At 40.9% G+C, this 26,786-nt stretch overlaps 1 protein-coding gene across 1 annotated transcript in view; it reads right to left on the bottom strand.

Annotated features, from left to right (window-relative positions):
* Nucleotides 1-1,117: 1,117 nt before the first annotated feature.
* ccbe1 (collagen and calcium binding EGF domains 1) overlaps nt 1,118-26,786 on the bottom strand; it is a 295,957-nt gene continuing 270,288 nt past the window's right edge. The window contains exons 6-11 of the mRNA XM_043676717.1: nt 20,831-20,937; nt 18,446-18,560; nt 14,350-14,489; nt 12,398-12,433; nt 8,778-8,813; nt 1,118-5,153 (exon numbers count right to left, since the gene is read on the bottom strand). Coding sequence (XP_043532652.1) covers nt 4,986-5,153; nt 8,778-8,813; nt 12,398-12,433; nt 14,350-14,489; nt 18,446-18,560; nt 20,831-20,937 — 602 coding nt within the window. The 3' untranslated portion in view covers nt 1,118-4,985. The remainder of the gene's footprint in view (nt 5,154-8,777; nt 8,814-12,397; nt 12,434-14,349; nt 14,490-18,445; nt 18,561-20,830; nt 20,938-26,786) is intronic.

The following is a 26,786-nucleotide window of genomic DNA, read 5'->3' on the forward strand; positions in this document are numbered from 1 at the left end:
TCTGCAAATTATTGCTTTTTTAGATCGAAACTGACTGATCGATTGTCATCGTAACTGCAGCTACTAGAATGAAGTTACACTGATTACTGGTCTTTTGCACCATATCATCTTTGAACCTTGTCTAAAGGAGTGCTACGCTTTCCCTAATGCACAAGATAACACAATGTTTCATTGTTCAACATGGAAGATTCACATGTTGGAAAGCCTTCAAACATTTGAAATGTTTACTTTTGCAGTTGTTTAATAAAAGTTAAGAAAAAGAACACAAATGAAAAGGGTTTCCTCTTGAGCAGCAACAAGTTTCAACTCAGTGAGTGATCACTATGCCCAGCTCCCATCCATTGGAACCCGGTGTCAATTGTATCCTGTCTGACTTGATGTGCCTGAGGCCACCCTATCCTTTCATGCTGAAGATCATGTGCAATCCTGAGCAATGCCCTTATTCTCCTCTCCAGAACACTGCTTCCTCAGCAACTATCACATTCCCTCTGTGCAAAGCACAGCATGCCAGGATTATGTAGTACATTACGTTTGGAATGTATTGCAAGGGTTCCCAGAACTATTCAAGTATTTGAACTTCATCTTCAGGAAGCCTCTCATCTGCTCCACAAAAGCCCTGATGAAAGAATGAACTTCATTGTATCTGTTTGGTATCTGTCGGATGTTTGTGCAATGGAGTCATCATCCATAGTTGCAGAAGTAATGGTTGTCTCCCAGGAACCATCTTTGTAAAGGATCTAGTCCTTGAAACAAGGTCCATAGTGATGTATTGAGACATTTGCAGTCTGTGACTTGCCCATCAGGAAGAAATGGCATGGAGGATGATAGACTGTGAACCTCCTGAATCTCCTCTGCAACTTGAGAGGCACTTCAGCTGTGACGTCTTCATGCGTAGGCTGCTTTACAGCTGCTAGAGGTTGGTAAAAACAATGACTGCAGATGCTGGAAACCAGATTCTGGATCAGTGGTGCTGGAAGATCACAGCAATTCAGGCAGCATCCGAGGACAGGCAAAATCGACGTTTCGGGCAAAAGCCCTTCATCAGGAAAGGGCTTTTGCCCGAAACGTCGATTTTGCCTATCCTCGGATGCTGCCTGAATTGCTGTGCTCTTCCAGCACCACTGCTAGAGGTTGATACTGGTCCCAGATTTCCAGATGCATCTGTTCCAGGTCAATCTCTCTGCACTTCCTTGCACCATGGCCACAGTAACAATGACCCCTACTATGGTTGAAGCATCTGATGAAGGATTGGAGTAATGTTGGTGATGAAGGCAGAGGGCGAGCATATGGGGGTGGGGTGTGTATGTGAGGGCCAGTCTGCTGCCTTTGTTTCCAGGGGCCTTCAACCCTCACCCCCACATTATTTGTCAGTGGATCTAGGTCCTCCTAACGTGCTGGGACTCTGGAAGAATGCTATTCCTCCAACAAGCACAGACCTTCCCTATGGTGTTGTTGAGCACAAGAGCTGCTGGCCTCTGATTGACTGACAGCTCTTGCTAGGAAGGAGTTTAGCCTCTGGGGTGTTGATTGCAGGAGAATGGAATCAACATTGTCTGGCTGACCCGTGGTTCAGCAGACCTTTGTGAAAAGAAGCACTAGGGGTCTCTTACTGATTCTCCCACTGCAGGTGAGGCCCCAGGTGCCACAGCAAAATTCTGCTCATTGGTCTAACATTCCTGATTGAATTATTCAAGGCGTTTGTTTGACAATAGACAGTCAATATTCATGGCTGTAACCAGTGTGTAGAATAGTCTCTGACTTTAACTGGAATCTGTTTTTGAGGGATGAATTTTGATATTGGTCCAAAACTGCTGCCAAGATTGGGCATTTTAAATTGCAGGTTTCTTTTAAAAGCTGCCATTTAGTTCCCCACATGTTTATGTCAGGAAGTTACCTGAACCTGTCCTAAATTACCAAGAGTGGATAACTGCACAAGGGTCAGCTCCTGCCTCTCCTGGGAGGTTAAGGAGATAGCCTCCTGCAATATCTTCTGGCCCTGATTCTGTTGCTCACTCAATAGCTCTATTAGGACCACATTTTTAGAGGCTTGGACCCCAGTTCAATGATCATCTTCTTCCCTACCAACTTTTCATAATTTAAAGTTCTGCTGAAATTGTGAAAACATTTACCCAGGACGTTTGATACGTTATGTTGAACTTGTTGGTGATATGATATCTTAGTATAAAAGATGATAACCAATAGAAAGTCAAGAATTGAAATTTAAAAATTACAGTCTGCATTGTTTATGCTTTGAAGAATACCCAAATTATTCTAGGATGCCTTGAAGGTTCTGTTCACCAGTTTGTGATATCGTAGGCAGTGGAACTCAGATACTTGCACGCTACATTACTCATCTAACAGAAACATCAGCAGCTCAGCAGTTAAAATCTCAAGTCAGTTATGGCCCCAAGAGCCACTGAGAACTGAGCTGCTGGGAAGTTTGGCAAGGACAGTTCTCCGCTTTGGGACTTCGATATTAAATGCTCAGTATAGGCTCAGAGACTCATTTTTATGCTTTCTTGGGCTATGTGTATCACTGGAAAGATCAACATTCATTCTCACTCTCATTTCCCTAATCTGAATCGCTAATTAGCCCAGTTTGGATGGCACTTAGTCACATAGGTAAGGAACTGGAATTACAGATCGGCCAAGAAAGAAATTGTAGGTTTTGAGCCATAGGCAATTGATTTCTAATAATAGTTTAACTTATATCAGTTTTGAATTTGCAGAACTTTGAAACTGTATTCAGATCATTAAGCTGTCATGAAGGGAACTGAATTCACATTTTCTGGACTAATCATCAGCAGCTTAAAATAGCGTGGAGAGCTGTGGTGTGCTGTTGGTCATGTTCAGGAAGTCAATAACTATAGATGATTCAAACAGACTGGAATGGGACAGAAATAATTTCCATATGCAACAATCATATCTGTTAACTACAGACACATTAAATTGACCACAACTAATAAAATTAATAATCATAAATGGAATGTTTGAAAAAATTGAAATACGGTTGCTAAGGATATAGGTGAGACCCGGCCAAATTAATTTTACAGATGCCTCAGAGGACAATCTATCCCATAACAAAGGGAGTTCATGCAGTATATTGTATGCACACATCCTAAAAACCTTGGATGAGGTCCTTTATGAGAGATCTCATTAAAAACTAATATTATTGGCTCCCAATGCTAAGTTGATTGACCTATAAATGACTAAAGGAAGTGGACTGTAGTTGTAGTAAGGGAGACTTGATCAAGATGGCAGAAAGAATTTAACATTGTGCCACCGCTAATGTACTAGTACCTGTCCTGTTTCTGATTTGCATGAATAGTCTGGACTTTCCATCTTAATGTAACACAGTTCATTTCGCAAATTACATTAAATTAGACATTCAGAGAAGACTGCTAAATGTTTACAAAGTGACCCCGATGGGTTTGGGCTGATTAATAGGAAATAAGGTTCAATACAAATACATACAATGTTTTAATGTTGGAGTAAAATTGTCTGATAATTGATTGACTTTCCACTTCAGCAATATCGAAGAGTATTATATAACAAAGCCACCAGATGCTGGATATTTGCCACTTCAGACTTCAGAGGTAATGCTGAAATTGTTCAATACTCCGGTCAGGCTGCAGCTGAGATACTGCACATGGTTCTGATTTTGAAGACACAAGAAGGGTTTCCAGATCTTAAAAGTGGTATAAAGAAATAAAGCTGTTTCTCTATGACAGAAGAACAAATTTTAGCTCTTCAATAACTAGCTCTTTAGCCTTGAAAATTATTGTAGGTAATGTAGAAATTGAAGAAATACGCAGAAATACATACAAATAGAAAACAGAAGTTGAGTAATATTTTTGCTACACTTAGGTAGCAGGACAGGGTACATTACGGCAGCAAGACCAGAAGATGCAGGTTTAAAGTTGTGAAGATCATGTTTAAAACAGACATCAAAAACTATTTCTTTACTCAAGTGATGGTAATCAACTGATGTTGGTGGCCCTTAATGGCATCACCACCTGCAAGATACTTCCAACATACAGGGAGTGAGCAGGATATTGAATTGAATGATCAGTTATGATGATATTGAATGGTGGAGCAGGCTCAAAAAATCAAATGGTCTACTCCTGCTCCTATTTTCGATGTTACCAATCAGTAAATCATTCAGATTTAGAGACATGTCAACATTCCTTCAGTGTTACTGGGTTTATTTATTTGAACTCTCCCTAAAAGCATTGTGGGTAGAACTATGCCACATGGAATACAATGCCTCAAGAAGGCAGTTCACTACCACCTTCTCAAGGGAAATAAGGGAAGGGCAATAAATGATGTCTTAGTCAGCGATGTCCATGATTTGGGAATGAAAAGAAAATGAGTTCAAGAAATTGAACTCACTTAAGAGGCATGAGATTATTGGATTGAAAGACAGTCAGATTACCATTGTAGGAAAATTAAATATATAGACAGAACTATATCTTTCATGTCAACCTATCTTGTAATTTCTTGTAATCTGAAATGTAAGGTTTAAAAATGAAATAATTCTTATGTGTGTATGACTTGAGTAAAACCAAAAGTATTTCCTTCAACCTGTATGTCTGTTACATTATGCATTTGGGTTCTGTTTGTTACAGAACCAAGATGCTAATCGCTCATGTTACAGAGGAATGTGCACAATTCATTTCCCATAGATGCGATCCCCAGCAAATGCAACCTCCCTGTGAAAAGTCATTTGTTCAAAATTTGCCATTCTGAACTGGTACATTATTGATTTATCTGAACACTCTAATACTTATTTTAATTGTTACATTTGATAAAAGTTTTTTGATACGTAAAATGGAATAAAATTGTACAACAGCAGTGCAAAATTTATTACATCCTCGCTGGTTCAAGCTCTTTAAGCTAGTCCCAATAAAAAAAGTTGCAGTGCAGTTTTGAAAGACATTTCACTTCCATGTTGATGTTCGCTATGCAGGTTTCTGTGATGGATCTTAATGTCTGTAGTCTTCTCCAGATCCCCAATCAGGAATTTCATGGCTCTGGTGCTCTTCCCCAGTGACCCGATTTCCACGGCTAAAAACTTTCAGCTGGAGCTCTGCAATGTCATTTCTAATGTCTGCCAACATCAGAAGCAAAAAGTCAAAGGAGCCTGGCGGACCCTGCAATTAACAGTTTCAAAATTAGTTCTGAAGTTCAATCTAATTGTTGTTTGAATTTCAGTGAGTCTGAACTTTTGCAAGAAAAAACTTGTGAAATTGTCATTACAACATTTAGTTTACTATTTAAAAGTACAAAAGAAAGCATTAGGAATGAGAAAAGGACATTCAACCTGCAACATTTTTGAGCTTTTTGTACTTTTTCATTACTTAAAACTTGGCTCATTATTATGGAGTGAAAGGACAACTCAGGATTTTTAGTACATGCTGACTTTGCTAGTAACACCCATATCCTGATGATGATTTTTTTGTAAAAATCAAGCATTTGCTGATTTTACCAGTATTGCACTGAGTTCAGTCAATGTACGGGAGAAACAGAATGAACTGAGGTTTACATTTTTTTGGCTGTTAGTTTCATTGAGTTTCATGAATGGTTTCTCTTCATAAGGCCTAGCAAGTTTCCCTGGCACATTTTACCATACCCTCCTTATTAACTATCATTTCAGCCTGATAGCACCCCTCTTTTCTTAGTCTAGCCCCACTCTACAGCTCAGAGCAACTTGTCACTCCCAGGATATCCCAGAATATGCTGGCATCCCTGGTTCCAGCATCATCTGCAAAAGATTGCTGTCCACCTGGATAGGCACTGTGAGTCTAAGGCCTGAAAACTTCCAGACATATGTCCCCAGAAAGATAGGGAAAGGAGAATTGATGCCTGGCTGATGGGGTGATGCTCAGTTGGAACGACCTCATTCCCCAAGACCAATAGAGGAGGCCACAATACCAGACCATCCCAGCCTGGCCTGAGGCTGCCAACCAGGTCAGTGCTGCCTCAGCTGTCTGGAGGAATGCCCAGCAATGGAGGAGCTCTGCCAATGTGAGTATCACTATATTCTCTCTGACACCTTATGCTCATGGCGATGTCTGCTACTGTATCAACTCCACTCAGGATCATGCTCTACCACTCTCATGATTGACTGCATCATCTTTCCTCACTGTCACCCACCCCAACCCCGGACAAGCTCGTGCTGCTTTGCCTACTCACTCTCTCAGGATGCGTCCCCATCTGTACCAAAAACAACAGTTGTGTTGAATTTTATCTTCCTTAACACCACCTTCTCTCTTCCAGAAGAAAACAGCCCACGGTTGAGCAGAAAAAGTCAAGATGGTTTCTGGGTAATGACGAAAGCATCCTGACTTTGACTGTCCAAGCTGCTAACTGACCATGTCCAAGCTCCTGAACTCGGATCTGAGGCTACCATTGATTTACTTTGCCAGGACTCCCTGAATGAAAGCTAACTCCCTTGACTTGACTGAGGCCCGCTGACAAGCTCCCTGCCTTTGCGTCTGGATTAAACGGCGTGGCCAAACAGAATACTCTGAGGCTAGTGTCAGAGGGTTAAGGCAGAAAAAGGTAAAGCTGTGATGCTGTGAGCACCCAAATAGGCTCAAGGTGAGTGAGTTAACAGAGCTGAGAGGCTGCTTTGTCCAATCCATGAGTTGGGAGTGTATCTCTGAGTGCAAAGCATCCTTGCTGTAGTGATGAGAGTTGCTCTTGCACACTGAAATCGAGAAGTGGATCGAAGATGTTTCATGAGGCTTCTTACAGACTGGCATATATCAAGTGCCAATGCCCACTGATTAGCATGAGTGGAGCCAGACCCAATAGAGATGCCTGGTGTCCATCACATACAAGTCCATTGAAGAAAGTAGTGAGCTGAAGTCACCAGGCACCTGCTCTCACATCCGCATCGAGATTTTGCACCACCTAGTTTGCTCACAGTGAATGGTCGAACAGAATGTTTTATATTAATGAGTTGAAATTTGCAGTTAATAATTTTGTTCACAAGCAATAATTCCCTTAACAGACAACTCAGTACCTCCTAGCGAGAATCCCACTTTGACACCCAAAATCTTGTTCAAAACATGCACTGAGTCACTCCCAACATTAGGAAAGGCTTTTTGTGTGATTCAATAAGACCATAAGATATAGGAGCAGCATTAAACCATTCGGTCATCATCCCTTCTCCACCATTTAATCATGGCTGATATGTTTCTCAACCCCATTCTCCTGCCTTCTCCCTGTACCCCTTGATGCCCTTACTCATCAAGAACCTACCTAGTGCTGTCTCAAATACTCTCAATGACTTGACCTTCACAGCCTTCTGTGACAACGATTTCCACAGATGCATCAAACACTGGCTGAAAAACAATTCTTCCTCATCTCAGTTCTAAAGGGTAATTCCTTCACTCTGAGGCTGTGCCCTCAGGTCCCAGTCTCTCCTACTAATGGAAATAACTCTCCACACCGACTGTGTCCAGGTCTCTCAATATTTGGTAAGTTTCCATGAGAATCCCTTTCATCTTTCTGAAGTCCATCAATACAAACCAGAGATCTTCAACTACTCTTTATATGAAAAGCCCTTCGTTCCACAAGATCATGCTTGTAAATCTCCTCTGAACTCCCTCCTTCACCAATACATTCTTCCTTAGATACAGGAAGCAAAACTGCTCACAATATTCCAAAGTAGGTCTGACCAGAGCCTTATGCAGCCTCAGCAGTAAAAGCCTGCTCTTGTATCCTTGCCCTTTTGAAATGAATGCTATCATTATGTTTGCCTTCCTCGCTGCCAACTAAACCTGCATGCTAATCTTGAAGGAAACCTGAACTAGGACTCCAAAGTCCAATCGCGCTTCAGATTTCTGAAGCCTTTCTCCATTTAGAAAATAGTCTACACCTCAATTCTTCCTACCAAAGTGCACAACCTCATATTTTTCTATATTGTATTACCTCTGCCATTTCTTTGCCCACTCTTCTAACCTGTCTAAGTTCTTCTGCAGCCTTCCCCCTTCTTCAACACTACCTGTCTCTCCATCTATCTTCGTAGCACCTGCAAACTTAGTAACAATGCCCTCAGTTCCTTTGTCCAAGTCGTTAATGCATAAATTGACAATTGTGATCCCAACACTGACCCCTGAGGAACTCCGCTAGTCACTGGCTGCCATCTGAAAATGACCACTTTATCTCTACTCTCTGCCTTCTGTCGGTCAGCCCTTCCTCAATCTATGCAAGTACCTTGTTTCTAACATCATGGGGTTTAACTTATTTAGCAGCCTCCTGTGTGGTACCTTGTCTAAGGCCTTCTGGAAATCCAAATAATCACATCCACTGGCTCCCCTTTGTCTAGCTTGCTTGAAGATGAGATTTCTCACCACAGCTCATGTCCTTCAGGCCCCTATACATTTCAGTCCATCAACTCTCATATAAAAGCAGATTTAAAACCAACAAACACTTTGGTGCTGCTGCTAGTAAAGGAATCGAATATTTCATTTGTTTTGAATATAAGCACATGATGGGCAACATCAGGGGTCTGATGCTTTAGGTAACAAAGGGTTCTGCAAAGGATCCTGTCATAATCAGGGCTCCATGCTTGAAGTTCAATCTCCTCTGTTCACCCTCTGGGCAGAAGGAAACATTAAACCGTTCCTCCAGCTAACATTCTTTTATAATTATATGTATCAAAATATTGTCCAAATTTATGAGAAACTTAAAATTTGGCCTGCCCTTTCCTTTTAGTGTGAATATGTTTTCTAATTGCACAGACCAATTTAACAGGTTTTACTTACAGGTGATCCTCTTGGTCCTGGAGCACCTCTCTCACCCTGTTATGGGACAGAGTAATGATTAGTATTGCCTTTGGTTTTCCATCATCTATAAAATTTTTGACATTTTTAAGTAGAAAGTACAGGTTGCAGAACATCAAAATTGAGACCTCTTCAACTTTTCTCCCTTAATTTTCCACAGGTAGAAGTGTCAGCAGTTCGCCCATCATCCCAACCTGTGCACAGCCTTCCACCATATCAGGTTTAGGAGTGGAGAACAGCCGATTGTGAAACTCAAGGTTCAATGTAAATATCGCTACTTCTGGCTTAAATTGCGACACATTTGAGGTCATGTGCATAACATGCTCCGCCGAAGTTAATCTGCAGCGACGACATTGAAATGACATACCATTCCACAGGTGCTGAAAGCCATTTGAATTTAGTAACAACGGGTTCGATTTCCCTGCACTCGGGACACCCAGCAGCGAGAAGGAAGTGGGAGCTGCCAGTAATTGTTTCTGCAGTGCGGCTTGTGGGCCAAGAGGAACAGGAGAGCTTTACCCAGCCCTTCACGCAAATCTTCTGCTCTGATCATTCCCTTGCTGATTAGGTCTGACAAACCACCCCCACCTTCCTAGCTTCAGGCTTCTCCGGCTGGCTTTCCGAACACGGCAGCCAGCCAGTCTCTCAATCTGGTCGGCTGATGGGCAGGAAATAGGAGCAATCGGACTGTAACGAGTTCCTGCTGTTAAATTCGGCAGGACCTCGATGTCTTCAACATTTCTAAATTTCCCAGCGATACTCATGTGTCTCTCTGCACTAAGGTCGCCTTCCAGCACCCTCTGCCTACAAATAGTCTTAAAGTTAAAAATCACACAACATCAGGTTATAGTCCAACAGGTTTATTTGAAAGGTGTTATGTAACTTTTAACTTTGTCCATCCCATTTCAACACGGGCATCTAGTAAACAGTCTGTTTGACCATCAAGGAGACTGGAATAACTTTTTCTCCTCCTGATATCTGCATGCATGTATTTTTTTCAGTAGAAGCTATTGAAACATAATGTGATTTCTTCACTTGAATTTCAAAAATGGTCCACAAATGTACCTCTTACCTCCGCCATGCAAGCACAATGGTGTATTGTTTCTATCATTTTCCAATTTTGTTTTAAATCTCTGGTACCTACAATATTTTACATTTTACTAAGTTGACTCACCCTCTCAGGTCAGGCTGCCTACCTTAACTGAGATGTACATGCTGAAGATTAAAGTTTGGAGTCATCTGGTATGTCCCATCTATTCCATGCCATGTATCTCTCCACCCCTGAGGCTTCTAGCCTCAATCCTGATGAAGGGCTCCTGCCCGAAACATTGATTTTCCTGCTCCTTGGATGTTGCCTGACCTACTGTGCTTTTCCAGCACCACTCTAATCTTGACTCTAATCTCCAGCATCTGCAGTCCTCACTTTCGCCTATCACATGCATTAAGCCATCAAGGACAGACTTTTAACAACAGTTTTGCAGTTTTCTGATTCCATCTACTCATTTATCCAAATACATTGTACAAATTTACCAGCCAATGTTGGTGAGAGGATTGACTGGATTTTATGATTCCCTGTCATTGGAGTTGAAAGTTGGTAACTTTGGATGGCAGGGTGGCTCAGTGATTAGCACTGCTGCCTCACTAGGGTCCCAGGTTTGATTCCAGGCTTGGGTGACTGTCTGTATGGAGTTTGCACATTCTCCCCGCATCTGTGTGAGTTTCCTCTGGGTGCTTTGCTTTCCTCCCACAGTCCAAAGATGCACAGGTCAGGTGAATTGGCTGTGCCAAATTGCCCATAGTGTTAGGTGCATTAGTCAGAGGGAAATGGGACTGGGAGTGTTAGTCTTTGGAGGGTTGGTGTGGACTTGTTGGGCCGAAGGGCCTGTTTTCACACTGTAGGGAATCTAATCAAAAAAAACTTTTCTGCTGCCAAACCACATGCCTTGACCTGTCTAATACTTTATGGAGAGTAGAGAATGCATCCTGTTGCCCGCCTGAAGTTGGTCCAATTGAGGGCTTTCAGTAGCCAGCTAATAGTCTCATGCTGTCCCCAGCCCCTGCCTGTATTTTAATCACAACAGAATGGGGCCCATACAGGACACCCAGCAACAGTCAATGTACCAATCGATATTGGGTGCAGTTGGGGTGGGCGTCTTGGAATGTGGGGAAGTGGGGAGGGGAGGATCACTGGTGGCTGTTTTGTGGATCTCCTGAGTCCATCAACAGTGCCATGCTCAAAGCCATCCCCTCCCTATATCACCTTCCCTGGCATCTTGAACCCACTTCCCCACCTCTTTCACTGAAATCCTAACTCTGAAATTAGAAACATAGACACATAGAAAATAGGAGCCAGAGTGGGCCATTCAGCCATTTGAGCCTGCTCCACCATTCAATACGACTGTGACTGATCATCCAACTCAGTACCCTGTTTCTGCTTTCTCACCTTATCCTTTGATACTAGGCTTGTCAGGTTGTGGGGACTGCCTACAGTCCCAGCAATGGCTAGCAGTCCCAGCTAGCACTGCAGGTCCAGCAGAACTGCTGGTATCTGAGTGAGTGGCAGTTCACTGAGGCTGGGTCTTTGCCCCAAGATTAGGTGATGGTAGTGCTGTCCCTTGGTTCCAGCCAATTAACACTGCCCCCAACATCAAATTGTTTTGTGGTGAGGCATGTTACGTCATTGATGGGTTTCTTCCCTGACGTTTTAGCCAAGGGTAAGGGCCATGTTATCATTTAAAATCCAGTCCAATGTGTTTGGGCAATTCTATAAATAGCAATATCCCTTCCAATTCATATGCATTTTATTTTAGTACTCATGCCTGAAAGTAAAGCCACACATCTGTTTCATATCATTTTCAAAGTGTGTAATAGAATGTGAAATATTTGGAGATTTCTCTGAGAGATGTGAGGCGACATAACAGGACATAAATCCACAGCTTTCTTGACACTCTCCTTCCATAAGTCCAGCAGGAATCCTATGGGAAGGACACAAATTAGATTGGACAGCAATTGCCAAAAGAAGGAAAAATGATCGGAAGACAAACTTTTAATGTTACCTTATTTAAGAGTTTGTGTAAATGCCAAAAAAGCATCCTCACAAAGTTTCATTTAAGAACCCTGGAATTTCTCCAGCACTGATTCTTTGTTTCAGATCTCCAGCTTCTGCAATTCCTCGCTTTACTTGCACGATAGGTGAATCCATAGTTGCCACAGCAATAGGTCATTTAAAAGGCTCTTTTTCAGTGACTTTGACATGTGACTGGCAGTTTTATAAAATTGGGCACCAATGCAGAGTCCTGTATATTTTAACATGTACTTCTCTGGCAGTGCAGTGTGATACCATAAAATAAGGAAGAAAGGACTTGCTTTTATATAGAGTCTTTCACACTCTCAGGATGTTCCTAAAGCAATTTGGAACCTGTTCATTACTTTCTGATGTTTAGTGACCATTGTAATATAGGAAATGGCATGGTCATTAAACTTTAATCAGTGTCTGCTCTTTTCCAATGGTGAAAGCTGTGGTCATGCTGACAAAACAAAATGTCTAAAGTCATTTCAGTATAGATACAATGCCCTTTGATGATACTGTATGCCATGCCTACCTTGGCTCCATCTCTTCCAGAAGCTCCTGGCGGACCCTAAAATAAATGCAAGTTTTGATATAATCTCTTGATCATTAAAGTAATAGCACTATTGAATTATACAGTACCAGCAGAATCGAAAAATGTGGTGCTGAAAAAGCACAGCAGTTTAGGTAGTATCCAAGGAGCAGGAAAGTCGACATTTTGGGCATAAGCTTTTCATCAGGAATGGGCACTGCCACATTCCTGCTGAAGGGGTTATGACCTAAACATCGACTCTCCTGCTCCTCTGATGCTGCCTAAATTGCTGTGCTTTTCCAGTGCCACACTATTCAACTCTGATCTTCAGCATCTGCAGTCTTCACTTTCTCCTACCACCAACAAAATGCAAATCCACAATCCCCAACATGCTTAAGAAACAAACAACTTTGAGATCTCTTTTACTTCCAGAGTTTAACAAAATGCCCAGTTATAAAAATTCCCAGCACTATTTTTACCAGCTTTCCCTCCTTTTACTTTCTTTCCTTGGAAGGGCTAACTTATCCTGCTATGTAATTTGACAAATGACAAACTGAAAACTAAAGAAGCTCTCCAAAGGCTACTTGTCTATGAAGCATGCTTCTGTCTTCATTCAACACTAACACATTCTTTTAGTTAGGATTATTTGTTTTGCCTTAAGTTCTATTGGTCCTAGTGAAGAAATCAGTAGAGACAGGAGGAGACTTACATGGGTGGCAGAGTGGTTAGCATTGCCTCCTTGCAGCCCCAGGACATGGGTTCAATTCCAGCCCTAGGTGAAGGTCTGTGTGTGTTTCTTCTGGTTTCCTCCCACAATCAAAGGATGTGCTAGTTAGGTAGATAGGCTATGCTAAATTGCTGATAGTGTCTAGGGATGTGTATATTTGGTGGATTAGCTATGGAAATTGCAAGGTTGTGGTGTAGGGAAGGGAGGCTCTTTAGAGATTGGTGTGGACCCAATGGTCTGCTTCCATGGTTTTGGAAGCTCTCATTGCCAATTTTGTTCTCTGTGTTGTAGATTGTATCACACATTTCTGGATGCCCTGACTTCCACAAGTATTTGAAAACTGCACCACCATGGAATCCTAGAAGCACTATGCCACAGAAAGAGGCCACTTAGCCCACCATGTCTGTGTGGCTGAGAAGGAACAAAAACTGCCCATTCTGATCCCACTTTCCAGCACTTGGCCTGTAGCTATAGCATTTTAGGTACAGATCCTGGTACCTTTTAAATGAGTTGAGGGCTTCAGCCTCCACCACTGAACACAGCAGTGATTTCCAGCATGCCCTGGGATAAAAAAGTTCTTCCCCATGTTCCCTCTAATCCTTTTACCAATCATCTTAAATCTGTGCGCCCTGATAACTGACCTTTCCGAAAGAGGAACAGGTCTTACTGGTCAACTTTATCTCGGCCCCTCAATATTTGGACACCTCAGTTAAGTCACTCCACAGCCTCCTGTGTTCATCACAATCCATCTCATCCATTAAAGCATGAATGTTTTTGGAAAATGGAATGACTGCACACTGAACTAAAAATAAACTGATTATCTCACAATGAGATGGAGTCAATGGCTATGTGCAACTTTTCTGCATTATACCATGTTCTACTGTCAGTTCCAAATTTGATCAGGGGCTCTGCACACAATTTACCATGATGCTATTTGCACTCAGAATCTCTGCTTGTTAATGAACTACTGTTGCTAATTTGTAATTGATCTGTCAATTCCCATAGAAAATGAAATATACTACAAAATTATTTGACAAACTTTGGGTTTGGCTTGTCATGTAATTATGATTTCGAAGCTCCTTGGATGCTGCCTGAACTGCTGTGCTCTTCCAGCACCACTAATCCAGAATCTGGTTTCCAGCATCTGCAGTCATTGTTTTTACCTAAGTAATTATGTGCAGCATTTGTCTTGCAGGAAAGCTTTACACTTCAGAAAAGAGGTACTGACCACTGCTCCTCTTTTTCCCTGTTTAATGTGAGATATGTCAGGTGAAGGGCCAATTGGTCCCATCATTCCTCTGGGTCCTGGTGGCCCTGGGGATCCTGCTTGTCCTTTTGGACCAGGGCTTCCTTTAGGACCTGGCAGGCCTGTAATAACATCAAATAAAAACATTTTCATGTTGTGTGACTTTGAAATAACGTTCAAAACTGCTGTTAAAGGATCTTGCAATATAGTTTAAGGGATTCTATTAAGGGCAATAAAAGAGCACAGTAAGATACTAATTTTTTTTCATGAGTTTTCTTATGCACAAAAAAGTGAAATTACTGGAGATCTTAAATAAAAACAGAACATTTTGGACAAATTCAATAAGTTCTGGAAGGATTGCTGGAGGGAGAAAACAAAGGTAATGTTTGAAGTCTGATGCAATACATCACAACTGAAAGTGCCTGGAATATAATGTTCTTTTTCGTGTTAACAAAACGGTAAGAGAAGCAAGTGTAACAGATGGTGACCGTATCAACCACAAACAAATAAGGGGAGTGCTACTAATAGTAACGGAGAAATATAGAGGGAAAATAGCTGCTGAATGGTCGGTGTGAATAGTTTAAAGTTGGTTGGCTTTGCTGAGAGCAAATAAATGGAAGCAAGACATGGGAAAGTGGAGGAGAAAGGCATATAATCAAAATAGAGGGCCATGTTCATACTCTGATGTTGTTGAGCTCTATGTTGAGTCCTCAAAGCTGCAATGTGTCTCAGTGGAAATTGAGACTCTGTTCTTTCAGTTTGCATTGAGCTTCTCTGGAACACGTACAGCAGGCCTAAGACTGAAATGTTAACATGGCAGCAAGACAGTGACAAGCCTGGTCCAATCCTCCACAACACCTTACACTTCCTTACTCCCCTTCTCCATGGTAGCTTCCAATGCAATCGCTGAAGGTGTAATAATTGCCATTTTACCTCTGCCTTAATGTCTAAAGCCTCAAGTACAACTTCCAGATGAAGCAGTAATTTATTTACATTTCTTTCTAATCTACGGTTTTAACTGCTCACAATGCAGACTCCTTTACCCTGGTGAGACCAAATAAAGACTCGGTGACTGTTTTGCAGAGCACCTCCTCTCTGTCTTTAAGAATGACCTTGAACTTGCAGTACTTGCCGTTTCAGTACACCATCTTGCTGTCACACTAGCATTTATAACCAACTGATTATTTTCTCCAGCCCACTTAACAAACAGCATTACATTGCTATTGAGTGGAGTTGGTGGCATAGTGGTAATGTCACTAGACTAGTAACCCAGAACTTCAGGCCAATATGCTGGGAACATGGGTTTGATTCCCATCATGGTGAAATCTGAATTTAATTTAAAATAATCTGGAATAACAAAACACATCTCACAGTGACTTTGTAAACATTAAAAAAAAACCCACCTCATCCATTAATGTTCTTTAAGAAAGGAAACCTGTCTTCCTTATCTGATCTGGTCTACATGTGCCTCCAGACCCACTATGTTGTTGATTTTTATCTGCCCTCGGGGCAATTAAGATTGGGGAATTATATGGTGGCCTAGCCATCGACACCCACATCCCAACAATGAAGATAAATAACACATGCCACATCATCACTGAATAGATTAAAGCTTGTTCCAATTTCCTCCACTCGTCTGCAAATAAAAGAAATCTTGCTAGGTGGAATATTAATATAAATATTATTCTAGGAACAAGCATAGGCTTTTACACTCAATTGCTCCCTGCACATCAACCCCACTGAGCTGCCTTTCTCATACATAAGAATAATGTGAGAATCTAAGAACTAGGAGCAGGAAAAGTAGGCCATATGGTTTATCAAACCAGCTCTACAGATTTATAAGACTTAGAGTATGGTCTTCAATTCTGGTTGACACATTACAGGAAGGATATGGAGGCGTTAGAGAGGTTGCTGTAGAGGTTTACCAGATGCTGCCTAGTTTAGAAGATATGAACTATAAGGAAAGGCTAAAAAAACTCATGTTGTTTTCTCTGGAGTGTCGGAGGCTGTGAGGAATCTTGATAGAAGTCTATAAAATTATGAGATGTGTAGATAGGGTTGACAGTCAGAATCTTTTTCCCAGAGTCTAAAACTAGGGAGCATGCATTTAAGGTGAGAGGGAAGATCAAAAGGGATGTAAGGGGCGAGAGCGCAGTAGGAGTCTGGAACATGCTGGTGTAGAAAGATAAGGGGCATTCAAGAGATTATTAGGTAAGCACATGAATATGCAAGGAATGGATGGATATAGACCACTGAACAGGCAGAATGGATTAGTTAAGTATGGTTTCATTTTCAGCTTAACAGTGTGGGCTGAAGGGCCCGTTCCTGTTCTGTACTGTTCTATGTTTTATGTTCAGTAAGATCATGGCTGATCTGATCTTGGTCACAACTCCACTTTCCTGTCAATTGTCCATTATCCTTGACTCCTAAAGAACAAGACTCATCAATGAACATGTTCAATAAGCAGGAGAGTCAAGCACTTCATCAGGGCTGATATAGGGCTAATGCCTGAAATGTCAACTCTCCTGCTCCTCAGTTGCTGCCTGACCAGCTGTGCTTTTCCAGCACCACACTCTTCGACTCTGAACTGCAGCATCTGCAGTGTTCACTTTCCCCAACATGTTCAATGGCACTGTCTTCTAACCTCCCTAGGTTAGAAAATTCCAAATACATGTGATCCTCTGGAGAAGAGATTCTTCTTCATCTATGCCTAAAGGGTGACGCCTTATTCTACAATTATGTTTCCTAATTCTAAATTCCTCTTTGAATGGAAGCATTCTCTCAATATTTCTGTAAGCCTTGTCAAATATTTTATCTTTCAAAATAAACCACATCTTCTTCTAACCTCCAGTGAGCTTATTCTTCTTAATATTAACCCTCTCTATAATTATAGTTGCCTCTTAAATCTAATTTTCACCACCAATTTCATTACCTTACTCTGATCCTGTGGCATGATTGCTCCTGCTATCCAGTAACACTCTCCTGCTGGAGCTCCTCTACTCCACCTGTTCTTTTACTTATTTTTCCTCTCTGTTCTTTCTTCTTCTCTCCCCTTAGCCCCAGAGGGGAACCCTGCAACACTGGGAGGCATGGGCAGCTAGACAATATGTTGAAGGTGTTGGCCCCCTGTGTTCTCTGTCTATGCCATGATGTTTAGATTGAATCTAATCTAAAAAGTGAGATAACGGAGTTTTACATGAATTCATGCAGTTTTTGAGCTCAGAGTTATTTGAGTTATTTGAAGCTGCTAAAGTCAAAGCTCAGTGATGTGGATAGTCAAGGGAGAAGCTACCAAAATCTCAAGATCAGAAACTGAAAGAAACAGGTAAGTCAAGCCTATAGATGTGGTAGAGAAGAGGACATTTGCTGCTGTTTGATTATCAAAAAGTAATGCTGATAGGTTAGACAGAAACATATTTTTTAGCATATGTTACAAAATCTTTCAAATAGTATCTTATATGGTTTGTTTATCCCAAAGCAACGAGCCACAGAGCAGGGAGTGGGGAAACAGCCTCGGAGGAGTGCAGAGGCAGCGAGTTCTGGGCAGAGACCAGTGCATGGGGAGATAGTACTGGTACTTACCTTGGAGCAGCTGAGTACCAATACGGAATGGTCTGGTGCTTGGAGTGGAGCGGGGACGGCTGTTGGACTGGGATCTGGCGAGGGCGGTCAGGTCATGTGTGGAGTCCCTGCACTGAGCTGATTAACCGTATTGTCTATTTGAAATTTCCTACCTTCCTGCAATGTTAACCCTTTAATGATGTTCTATTTTTAACTTACTTTTCAACTCCGCAAAGTAATGCAACTACTTTTATTCCTCTGTTGCATCTCAGAATTATACCTCGGTACTTGTAGCTAAAATGTCGCCATAAAAGGCAGACATTGTAAAAGCTTTTCACTGTACTTCTACGAATGGAGTACATGTGACAATAAAGGATATTCTATTCTCTTCTGTTAATCATTGTAAAAAAATGTTCTAGTTTACCAAATTTCTTTTGCTGCACTTTCCAATTGTTAAATTGGTTTCCTAATATTTTTGAACCCTCCATTGTGTGGAATTTGTAAGGTTGTTTCTTACCTGTGGGCCCTGGTGGTCCATTCAGTCCATAATTGTAACTGTTCGATGCAAATAACTTGTCACTGTTTGATCTTTGCTTACTAATATCAGCAATGTTGTTGGGCAGTGAAGTGACCTGAAGAAAAGTAAAATTCAAAGTTATGTTAATTAATTGTTATGATCCCAGCTAATGTATTACCGAACAAAGTCAGATCCTAAACAGAAACCTGACTTGATAGATGATTATTTTATTTAATGAGATGATCTTTCATTGAAAAACATGCATGCAATGTTCAAGATTTGGTTTTAGTATCAAAACAAAAGTCAATACCACACAAAAAAACAAATAAAATAAACAAACCATATAAGATACTATTTGAAAGATTTTGTAACATATGCTAAAAAATATGTTTCTGTCTAACCTATCAGCATTACTTTTTGATAATCAAACAGCAGCAAATGTCCTCTTCTCTACCACATCTATAGGCTTGACTTATCTGTTTCTTTCAGTTTCTGATCTTGAGATTTTGGTAGCTTCTCCCTTGACTATCCACATCACTGAGCTTTGACTTTAGCAGCTTCAAATAACTCAAATAACTCTGAGCTCAAAAACTGCATGAATTCATGTAAAACTCCGTTATCTCACTTTTTAGATTAGATTCAATCTAAACATCATGGCATAGACAGAGAACACAGGGGGCCAACACCTTCAACATATTGTCTAGCTTTCACCATTGTTAACAGCTAACTCGAGAATGCAACTTTTATATAAAAAAAGTTTTGTGATTTACACGTGAAAGAAGTGAAACTATAACAGTATTCTAACAGATGAAAGGCTTAACAATCAATTTTTCAATGTATAATTTCAGTTATATCACACTGTAAATTTTTGCTATAAATTCTGTGTGTTAGGATTGAACCCTCCACTACCACCTGATGAAGGAGCGTCACTCCGAAAGCTAGTGTGCTTCCAATTAAACCTGTTGGACTATAACCTGGCGTTGTGTGATTTTTAACTTTGTCCAACACCGGCATCTCCAAATCAAGTAACCACAGCAGGGTTCTAACCAAATAATTTCATCTTGAATTTTAAACTAAAACCTTTATGCTGCGGTTACCTACTTCTGGCTGTTATTAACTAACTCCTTTTTCCAGGAGAAACTATTTCTGGCATTTAGATTCCTCAATGACTTGTATGAACTTAAAACAGAAGCTTCCTAAACAATGAAACTTTCCCTTATGCAAGAAAAAAAATCATTTCTCATTCTTCTAAACCAAAAGGAAGCTAATGCTTGGTGTTTATTCTATTCAATCCAGCTGCCCCACAGAACTGATCTAAGTGGGCACAATGTTGCAGGAAACTGAGTTAAAATTGTTCTTCTTCTTTTAAGTTCCCAATGCAAACAATTTCCAAATATTACCTCACTAACTCTCTCACACTTCTTTTGTGTAAAATCCATAAAGACTGATGAGTTAATTATTAAATCCCCTCAGACACACAGTCCAAAACACACCTGCCACCAGTTCAAAACCCAAAATCAACATGAAATGCTATTAATAAAATCACATAATGTATGGATCTGTTATTAAAACTGAATACACAAAGATGTTATGATTTGATAACAGGTTGTAAGGTAATATAAATGGATATTTTCCCCAGTTTCCTCCTCTGTCTGAAAGATGTTGCATCTAATTGAGAAACAGCTGTAATCATGTCAATTTCTCATATTCTCTATGCACAAGGCTGTAAAATATATAATGATAGCTTATAATTATAGAATGGCTTTTTTTCCCCAGAGGCAATAGCGTTGAAGATAATTGTATCTTTCCTGCCACGTGGCTAAACTTAGACCAGCTAACGCAGCAACAGAGTAGGAACTGGATCTGACATCCACAGCAGTGCTACGACTCATCATCTTAAAGGATAGCATGTGCATATACTGGAGGAGAAACTCAATTTGCTAATGCCATTTTTTTGAAAATATGTCTAATTCCCAGGGGTTGGCAGCACTTTTGGCTTCTCTCTCAATGCTTCCACCACGCTCTTCACAGATATCAGGAAGGAAGGCATCAGTAGCCCCTGGTGCCACCAGATCCAGAGAACCGGCTTAAGTCTGCATAAGGTGCTGGAGACATTGTGTTTAAATCTGCATAACGTCACTGGAAACTGAGTTCATATTGTTCTTCTTGCTTTAAGTTTACAATTTTGAGAACTGTTTTAATGTTCTTAACAATTTTAGTATAAACGCATTTCGGTCACTGGGAGAAGCCAAAACAGTATTAGAATTGTGCTGCTCCTAACATTTTTATTGTTATCAATTTTTATAACCTGTGTAACAATATTCCTTAATAAGGAGCGATAATCACATGGAGCAAGAAACACTTTCATTTCAATAATCTCCTTACCTTCTGTTTTAGCTGTAGCACTGCTTGTTTTATCTGTTGGATATCTTCACAGGTTGTAGAGCAGGTACCAGCTTTCATCACAGTGTCAGATTTTATATACTGGCCTGCTGCAATCAAAAAGTCAAAATGTATTTTTAAATTGTTAAATCCTAATTTATTTTCATTTAATGACTTTAGTTATTTTTAATTTCTACCTCATAATGTTCAGCAAAACCATTAGTTCCCAAATGACCAGCTTGTGTGCTTTCCATTCACATATGTGATGCCAAAAACAATACTAGTGTAATGGCTATAAAGTTACGTACACAGCAGGGCTAGTTTTAATATTCTACTGCTGTGCAATTTTAGTATGGATGATTTCACCAACTAAATGACAAAAGTGACAAAGGTGCAAGAAATCAACGGGTGATAATAGAACATTAAAAGAAACAAAAGGTTAGTCTGGAAGATTCGAAGATGACAGATGCAGAATCATTACCAACACCCATTATCTGACAAAATGGGAGCAGTATTTAGGATCTGAAAGTGTTGAACTCAATAACAAGCCCAGCACAGTGTAATCAAAAGGTGATGCACTGTTTCTCCACTTCCCATAGATCTTCAGTAGATCAGTGAGGGAAGGTGAAGACAAAGGGATCAGTGTGACCAAAGCACTGAAATGACAAGAAGCAAAAGCTTAGGGTTAACCAGGAGCAGCGATATGTATTTGATCTCTTAAATATGTTAGAGACCCCACATGGAACAGATATTAATTTGAAAAAAAAAACTTTTATCTGGAAAGTGTATTTGGAACTGGGTCAAGATCCTGGAACTCTCTCCTTAACTGCACTGTGGGGGTACCTACTGCAGTTCACGAAGGCAGAGCAACTCCACCTTCTAAATGGTAACTAGGGATATCATTGCTCTGAGGGGAAGGGAAAGAATTAAGAATAGAATTACTGGAAATGGGATAGATGAGGTAAATAGTCCTGTCAACATTGTGGAAGGGAGTCATCAGTCGCAGTTTCCTTTCTCCTTTATATACTGATGTAGTTTCTCCATATGTACATCTATGAGAATTACCTCAATTAAATCTACATTCTAGCCACTCCTAAACAAAGAGATTTCTCCTATATTGATTACATAGGAAATAATTCATGCATAATAACCATTGTCATATTCCTAATATGGAAAACAAAAGACAAAAATGATGGAGAGAAGTTGGGGACTAATGATTTATAAAGAATTGTTTATCAAATGACAAGCTTTGGCTTGTATTATGCCTTTAAATGATGGGCTTCTGTTAAATTTGCTTCTTCAAGTAGGAGAACCGGAATTACAAAAAGCTAAAAGTTGTTACGAACATAAGAATAATTTGCCAGAAACATGGAAAATAATCTTCATTGTGCCAGTTTCTGTGACACAATACTGTGAGAAGTTGAGAACAAAGTCTTGTTTTAAAACTTTATAATACCAACAGTGATCCACCCATGCTACCAGACTGACATCACCCTTAAGACTGGAACACTAAAATGTAAACCTCAACTGTCTTCTGGATCACCAGAAAACCTGTCTTGAGTGAAACCCTTAAACTGGTCCATTCAGAGACTTAAAACTTCCTGATTTTGCATTGCTGTTCAACAATAGGTTACAAGAAACCAAAACTTTAACAGATGAGCATTTGATGATTACTGCATTTGTTGAAAGTTATACTGGAACAATTTTAGATAGGATAACACAAATGATACAACTTTTAAATTAAAATGTGTAATTTTGTAATGATTAGTCCTATCACGGCACCACATCCATGCAATGTTGCCATTTTTCATGATAAGTCATAAACAAGAATGCATTCTATACAATTGGTTCATTTGAGTTTATAAAAGTTGGATAAAATTATTGTAAAACAGTATATGTGTATTTATACAGCAAATCGTGTCTCTTTCAAGAAAGTGCCAAACTCCCAGTTCAACAGGAACTGTTTGCAGATGGACAAAGAAAACAAATTATTCTGGTTTGGAATTGTGGAAATACATTGTCAACGTCAATGCCACAGGAATACGCAGAAACAGGGAACATCATAGACATGAACACATTGTTTTCCTTTTAATATCTGACAGTGTGGTTGGTTTCCGTCTTTAAGCCTGCAGAATCATGCATTCCTTGGGCATAACATAGAAAGGAAATTTTGACAAGGAGAGAAACATACCACAATAGACGGAGATGGGTTTTCTTTATTCATTCAGAATCAAGGAATGCTAACAGCACAAAAGAAGGTCACTCATGGATGTGCTTGTTCTCTCTGAGTGCCAATTAGCTCATTCCCTCCCTTGCCCTTTCCACATGCAACAGTAATGTTTCCTCTTTAGGACTCAAAGCAATTTCTTTTTGGAAGCTATATTTAGATAGTCTTCCAACAAATCGTAAGGTATTGCATTTCAGATGCTAATCACTCTCTGTCTACAAACATTTTCCCTCATGTCATTGTTGGTGATTCACTATAAATCAGTACCTCATTTCTCAATGCTTCAACCAATGGGAAAAGGTTATCCCTATCGAATTTGGCCAAATCTTCTGCGCTTCAAATACATCTTTTCTAATCATTCAAGGGATGTGGGCACCACTGGCTGGACTAGAATTTATTGCCTGTGCCTAATTGTCTTTGAGAAGGTGGTTGTGAGTTGACTTCTTGAACTGCTGCACTCAATTTGGTTTAAATATACCCCCATACCATGAGAGAGGGACAACCAGGATTCTGATACAGCAATACTGAGGGAATGGTGATATATTTCCAAATCAGGATGGCAAGTGGCTTGGTGGGGTATCTTGCAGGTGGAACTGTTTTCATATAGCTGCTATCCGTGGCTTTCCAGATGGTAGTGATTATGAGTTTGGAAGATGCTTAGCAGCCTCGGTGAATTTCTATGGTCTATATTGTGGATGGCATACACTTCAGCAGCTCAGCATTAGTGGTTCAGGCAGTGAAGACCTGTGGATGTGTTGCCAATCAAGTGGGTTACATTGTTTTGAATGGTGTTGAGCTTCTTGAGTGTTGTTGGAGCTGCAATCATCTGGGAAAATGGAAAGTATTCTACCACACTCCTGATTCGTTCCTTGTACATGATGGGCAGCCTTCAAACAGTCAGGAGGCGTTACTTGCAGCTGAATTCCTAGCTTCCAACCTACTCTTATAGCCATACTTTCTATATGATTTGTTCCGAGGAATGTCAAGTTCATAGGAGTAAAGTTTAAAAAAAAAATCTGTCCTTGACCTCCCACGTAGATGCATGGTCAAGAAGGCACAACAACACCTCTTCTTCCTCAGGCAGCTCAGGAAATTTGGCATGTCCATAAGGACCCACACCACCTTTTACAGATGAACTCTTCGAAAGTGTGGGTACATAATGGCCTGGTATGGCAACGGCTCAACCCAGGACTGTAAGAAGCTACAGAGAGTTGTTTGCAGAGCCCAGGCCAGCATGGAAGCAACCTCCTATCCATGGACTCCATCTACACTTCTTGTTACCACATAAAGGCTGCCAACACCATCAAAGACCCCTCCCACCCTGGTAATGCTCTCTTCCAACCTCTTCTGTCAGGCAGAAGATACAGAAGCTTGAACACATAGACCAACAGGTTCACGAGCAGCTTCTTCACTGATATCATGAGACAGCTGGATGGATCGCTCTAACTTCAAATAATGATGACCTTGCTAATGGTGATCTTGCTTTGCGCACCTCCTGTAAGCCATAATCTTGTATGCCTCACTCTGATAATGCGCACTATGATTCATATCCTTGTTTGCTAAGATCTGCCTGTACTCCATGCAAAATGAAGTTTTTCATTGTACTTAGGTGCATATGGCTACAATAAATCAAATCAACAAATCAATAATTCAATTTCTGGTCAATGTTCAACCACTGGGTGTTAATTGTGAGAAATTCAGTGATGGTGAAGGGGAGTTGGTGAGATTTTTCCTTGTTGGACACAGTCAATGCCTGGCATTTGTTTGGCACAAACAATACTTGCCACTTGTCTATCTCATTATTGAAGTCATCAGTATCTTGCTGCATTTGGGCATGTAATCCTTCAGTATTTGAGGAGACACAAATGGTGCTCAAAATTGTACAATCATCAGAAAACATCCTCACTTCTGAACTTATGATAGAGGGTAGGTCATTGATGAAGCAATTGACAATGGTTGAGCTGAGGATGCTACCCTGAGGAACTCCTGACAGATGTCCTAAAGTTGAGATGACTGATCTCCAACAACAACAACCATCTTCCTGTATGCTGCTAATTCCCCTTCATTCCAACTTTGCTAGGGCTTCTTGATGCCACATTTAAACAAATGCAATTTGATGTCAACAGCTGTCACTCACACCTCACCTCTAGAATCCAGCTGTTTTGCCCATGTTTGAACCAAGGCTGTAATGAGGTCAGGAGCTGAGTGGCCCTGGCGGAACCCTAACTGGGCATCACTGAGCAGGTTATTGCTGAGTGGGTGCTGCTTGATAGCACTGTTGATGACACCTTCCATCATTTTACTGATGGCTGAGAATGGACCGATGTGGGTGACAATTGGCTGGAATGGATTGTCCTGTTTTTTGTGTATAGGAACATACCTGGACAATTTTTCACACTGTTGGTTAGAGGGAGTGGCAATTTCTGGAACACAAGTCTTCAACACTGCTGTCAGCTACATAGCCTTTGCAGTATTCACTACCTTCACCAGGGCATGAGATTACAAATTGTTCTACAACACGATTCAACTGTGGTTGATGGCTCACAGTGTCTCATGGATATCCAGTCTTGAGCTATGGAGTGAATCAAATTGACTGAAGACTGTTTCTGAAAATGTGTTGCTGGAAAAGCGCAGCAGGTCAGGCAGCATCCAGGGAACAGGAGAATTGACATTTTGGGAACCCTCCAACCACAAGGGATGAACTCGGATTTCATCAGTTTCCTCATTTCCCCTCCCCCCACCTTGTCTCAGTCAAATCCATCGAACTCAGCACCGCCTTCCTAACCTGCAATCTTCTTCCTGACCTCTCCGCCCCCACCCCAGTCTGACCTATCACCCTCACCTTGACCTCTTTCCACCTATCACATTTCCGACGCCCCTCCACCAAGTCCCTCCTCCCTACCTTTTATCTTAGCCTGCTAGACAAACTTTCCTCATTCCTGAAGAAGCGCTTATGCCCGAAACGTCGATTCTCCTGTTCCCTGGATGCTGCCTGACCTGCTGCGCTTTTCCAGCAACACACTTTCAGCTCTGATCTCCAGCATCTGCAGACCTCACTTTCCCTGAAGACTGTTTCTGTAAAGCTGGTGACCACTGGAGGAGGCTGAAGACTGTTGCAAATGTTTCAGCCTTATCTTTTGCACTGATGATCTGCATTTCCACATTGAGGATGGGGTTATTTTTGGAGCTTCCTCCTCCTCCTCCTCCTCCAGCGAGTTGTTTAATTGTCCACCTTCATTCTCAACTGGATATAGCTGGGATGCAGAGCTTATATCTGATCTACTGGATCATTTGTCACTTATGCTGTTTGGTATGCAAGTAGTTCCATTTTCTAATTTCATCAGGTTGACATCTCAGTTTTAGATATGTCTGATGCTGTTCCTGGCATGCCCTCCTGCAGTGTCCATTGAGCCTGGGTTGATTCCCTCGCTTGATAGTAATGGTTGAATGGGGGACATGCCAGGTCATGAGGTTACAGATTGTTCTACAACACAATTCAACTGCTGTTGATGGCTCACATTCCTCATGGATACCCAGTCTTGAGCTACTAGATTTGTTTAAAAAGTTTGATTTTTTTTGCACAGTGATAAGCACAATGTGATGGAGGGTATCCTTAAGTTGAAGATGGAATTTTATCTCTATGAGAACAGTATAATGGTCACTCATACCAATACTATCAAGGGCAGGTATATCTGTGGCAGGTCATTTGGTGAGGATGAGGTCAAATACATT

Source organism: Chiloscyllium plagiosum, chromosome 1 (assembly GCF_004010195.1).
Source record: "Chiloscyllium plagiosum isolate BGI_BamShark_2017 chromosome 1, ASM401019v2, whole genome shotgun sequence".
NCBI lineage: Eukaryota > Metazoa > Chordata > Chondrichthyes > Orectolobiformes > Hemiscylliidae > Chiloscyllium > Chiloscyllium plagiosum.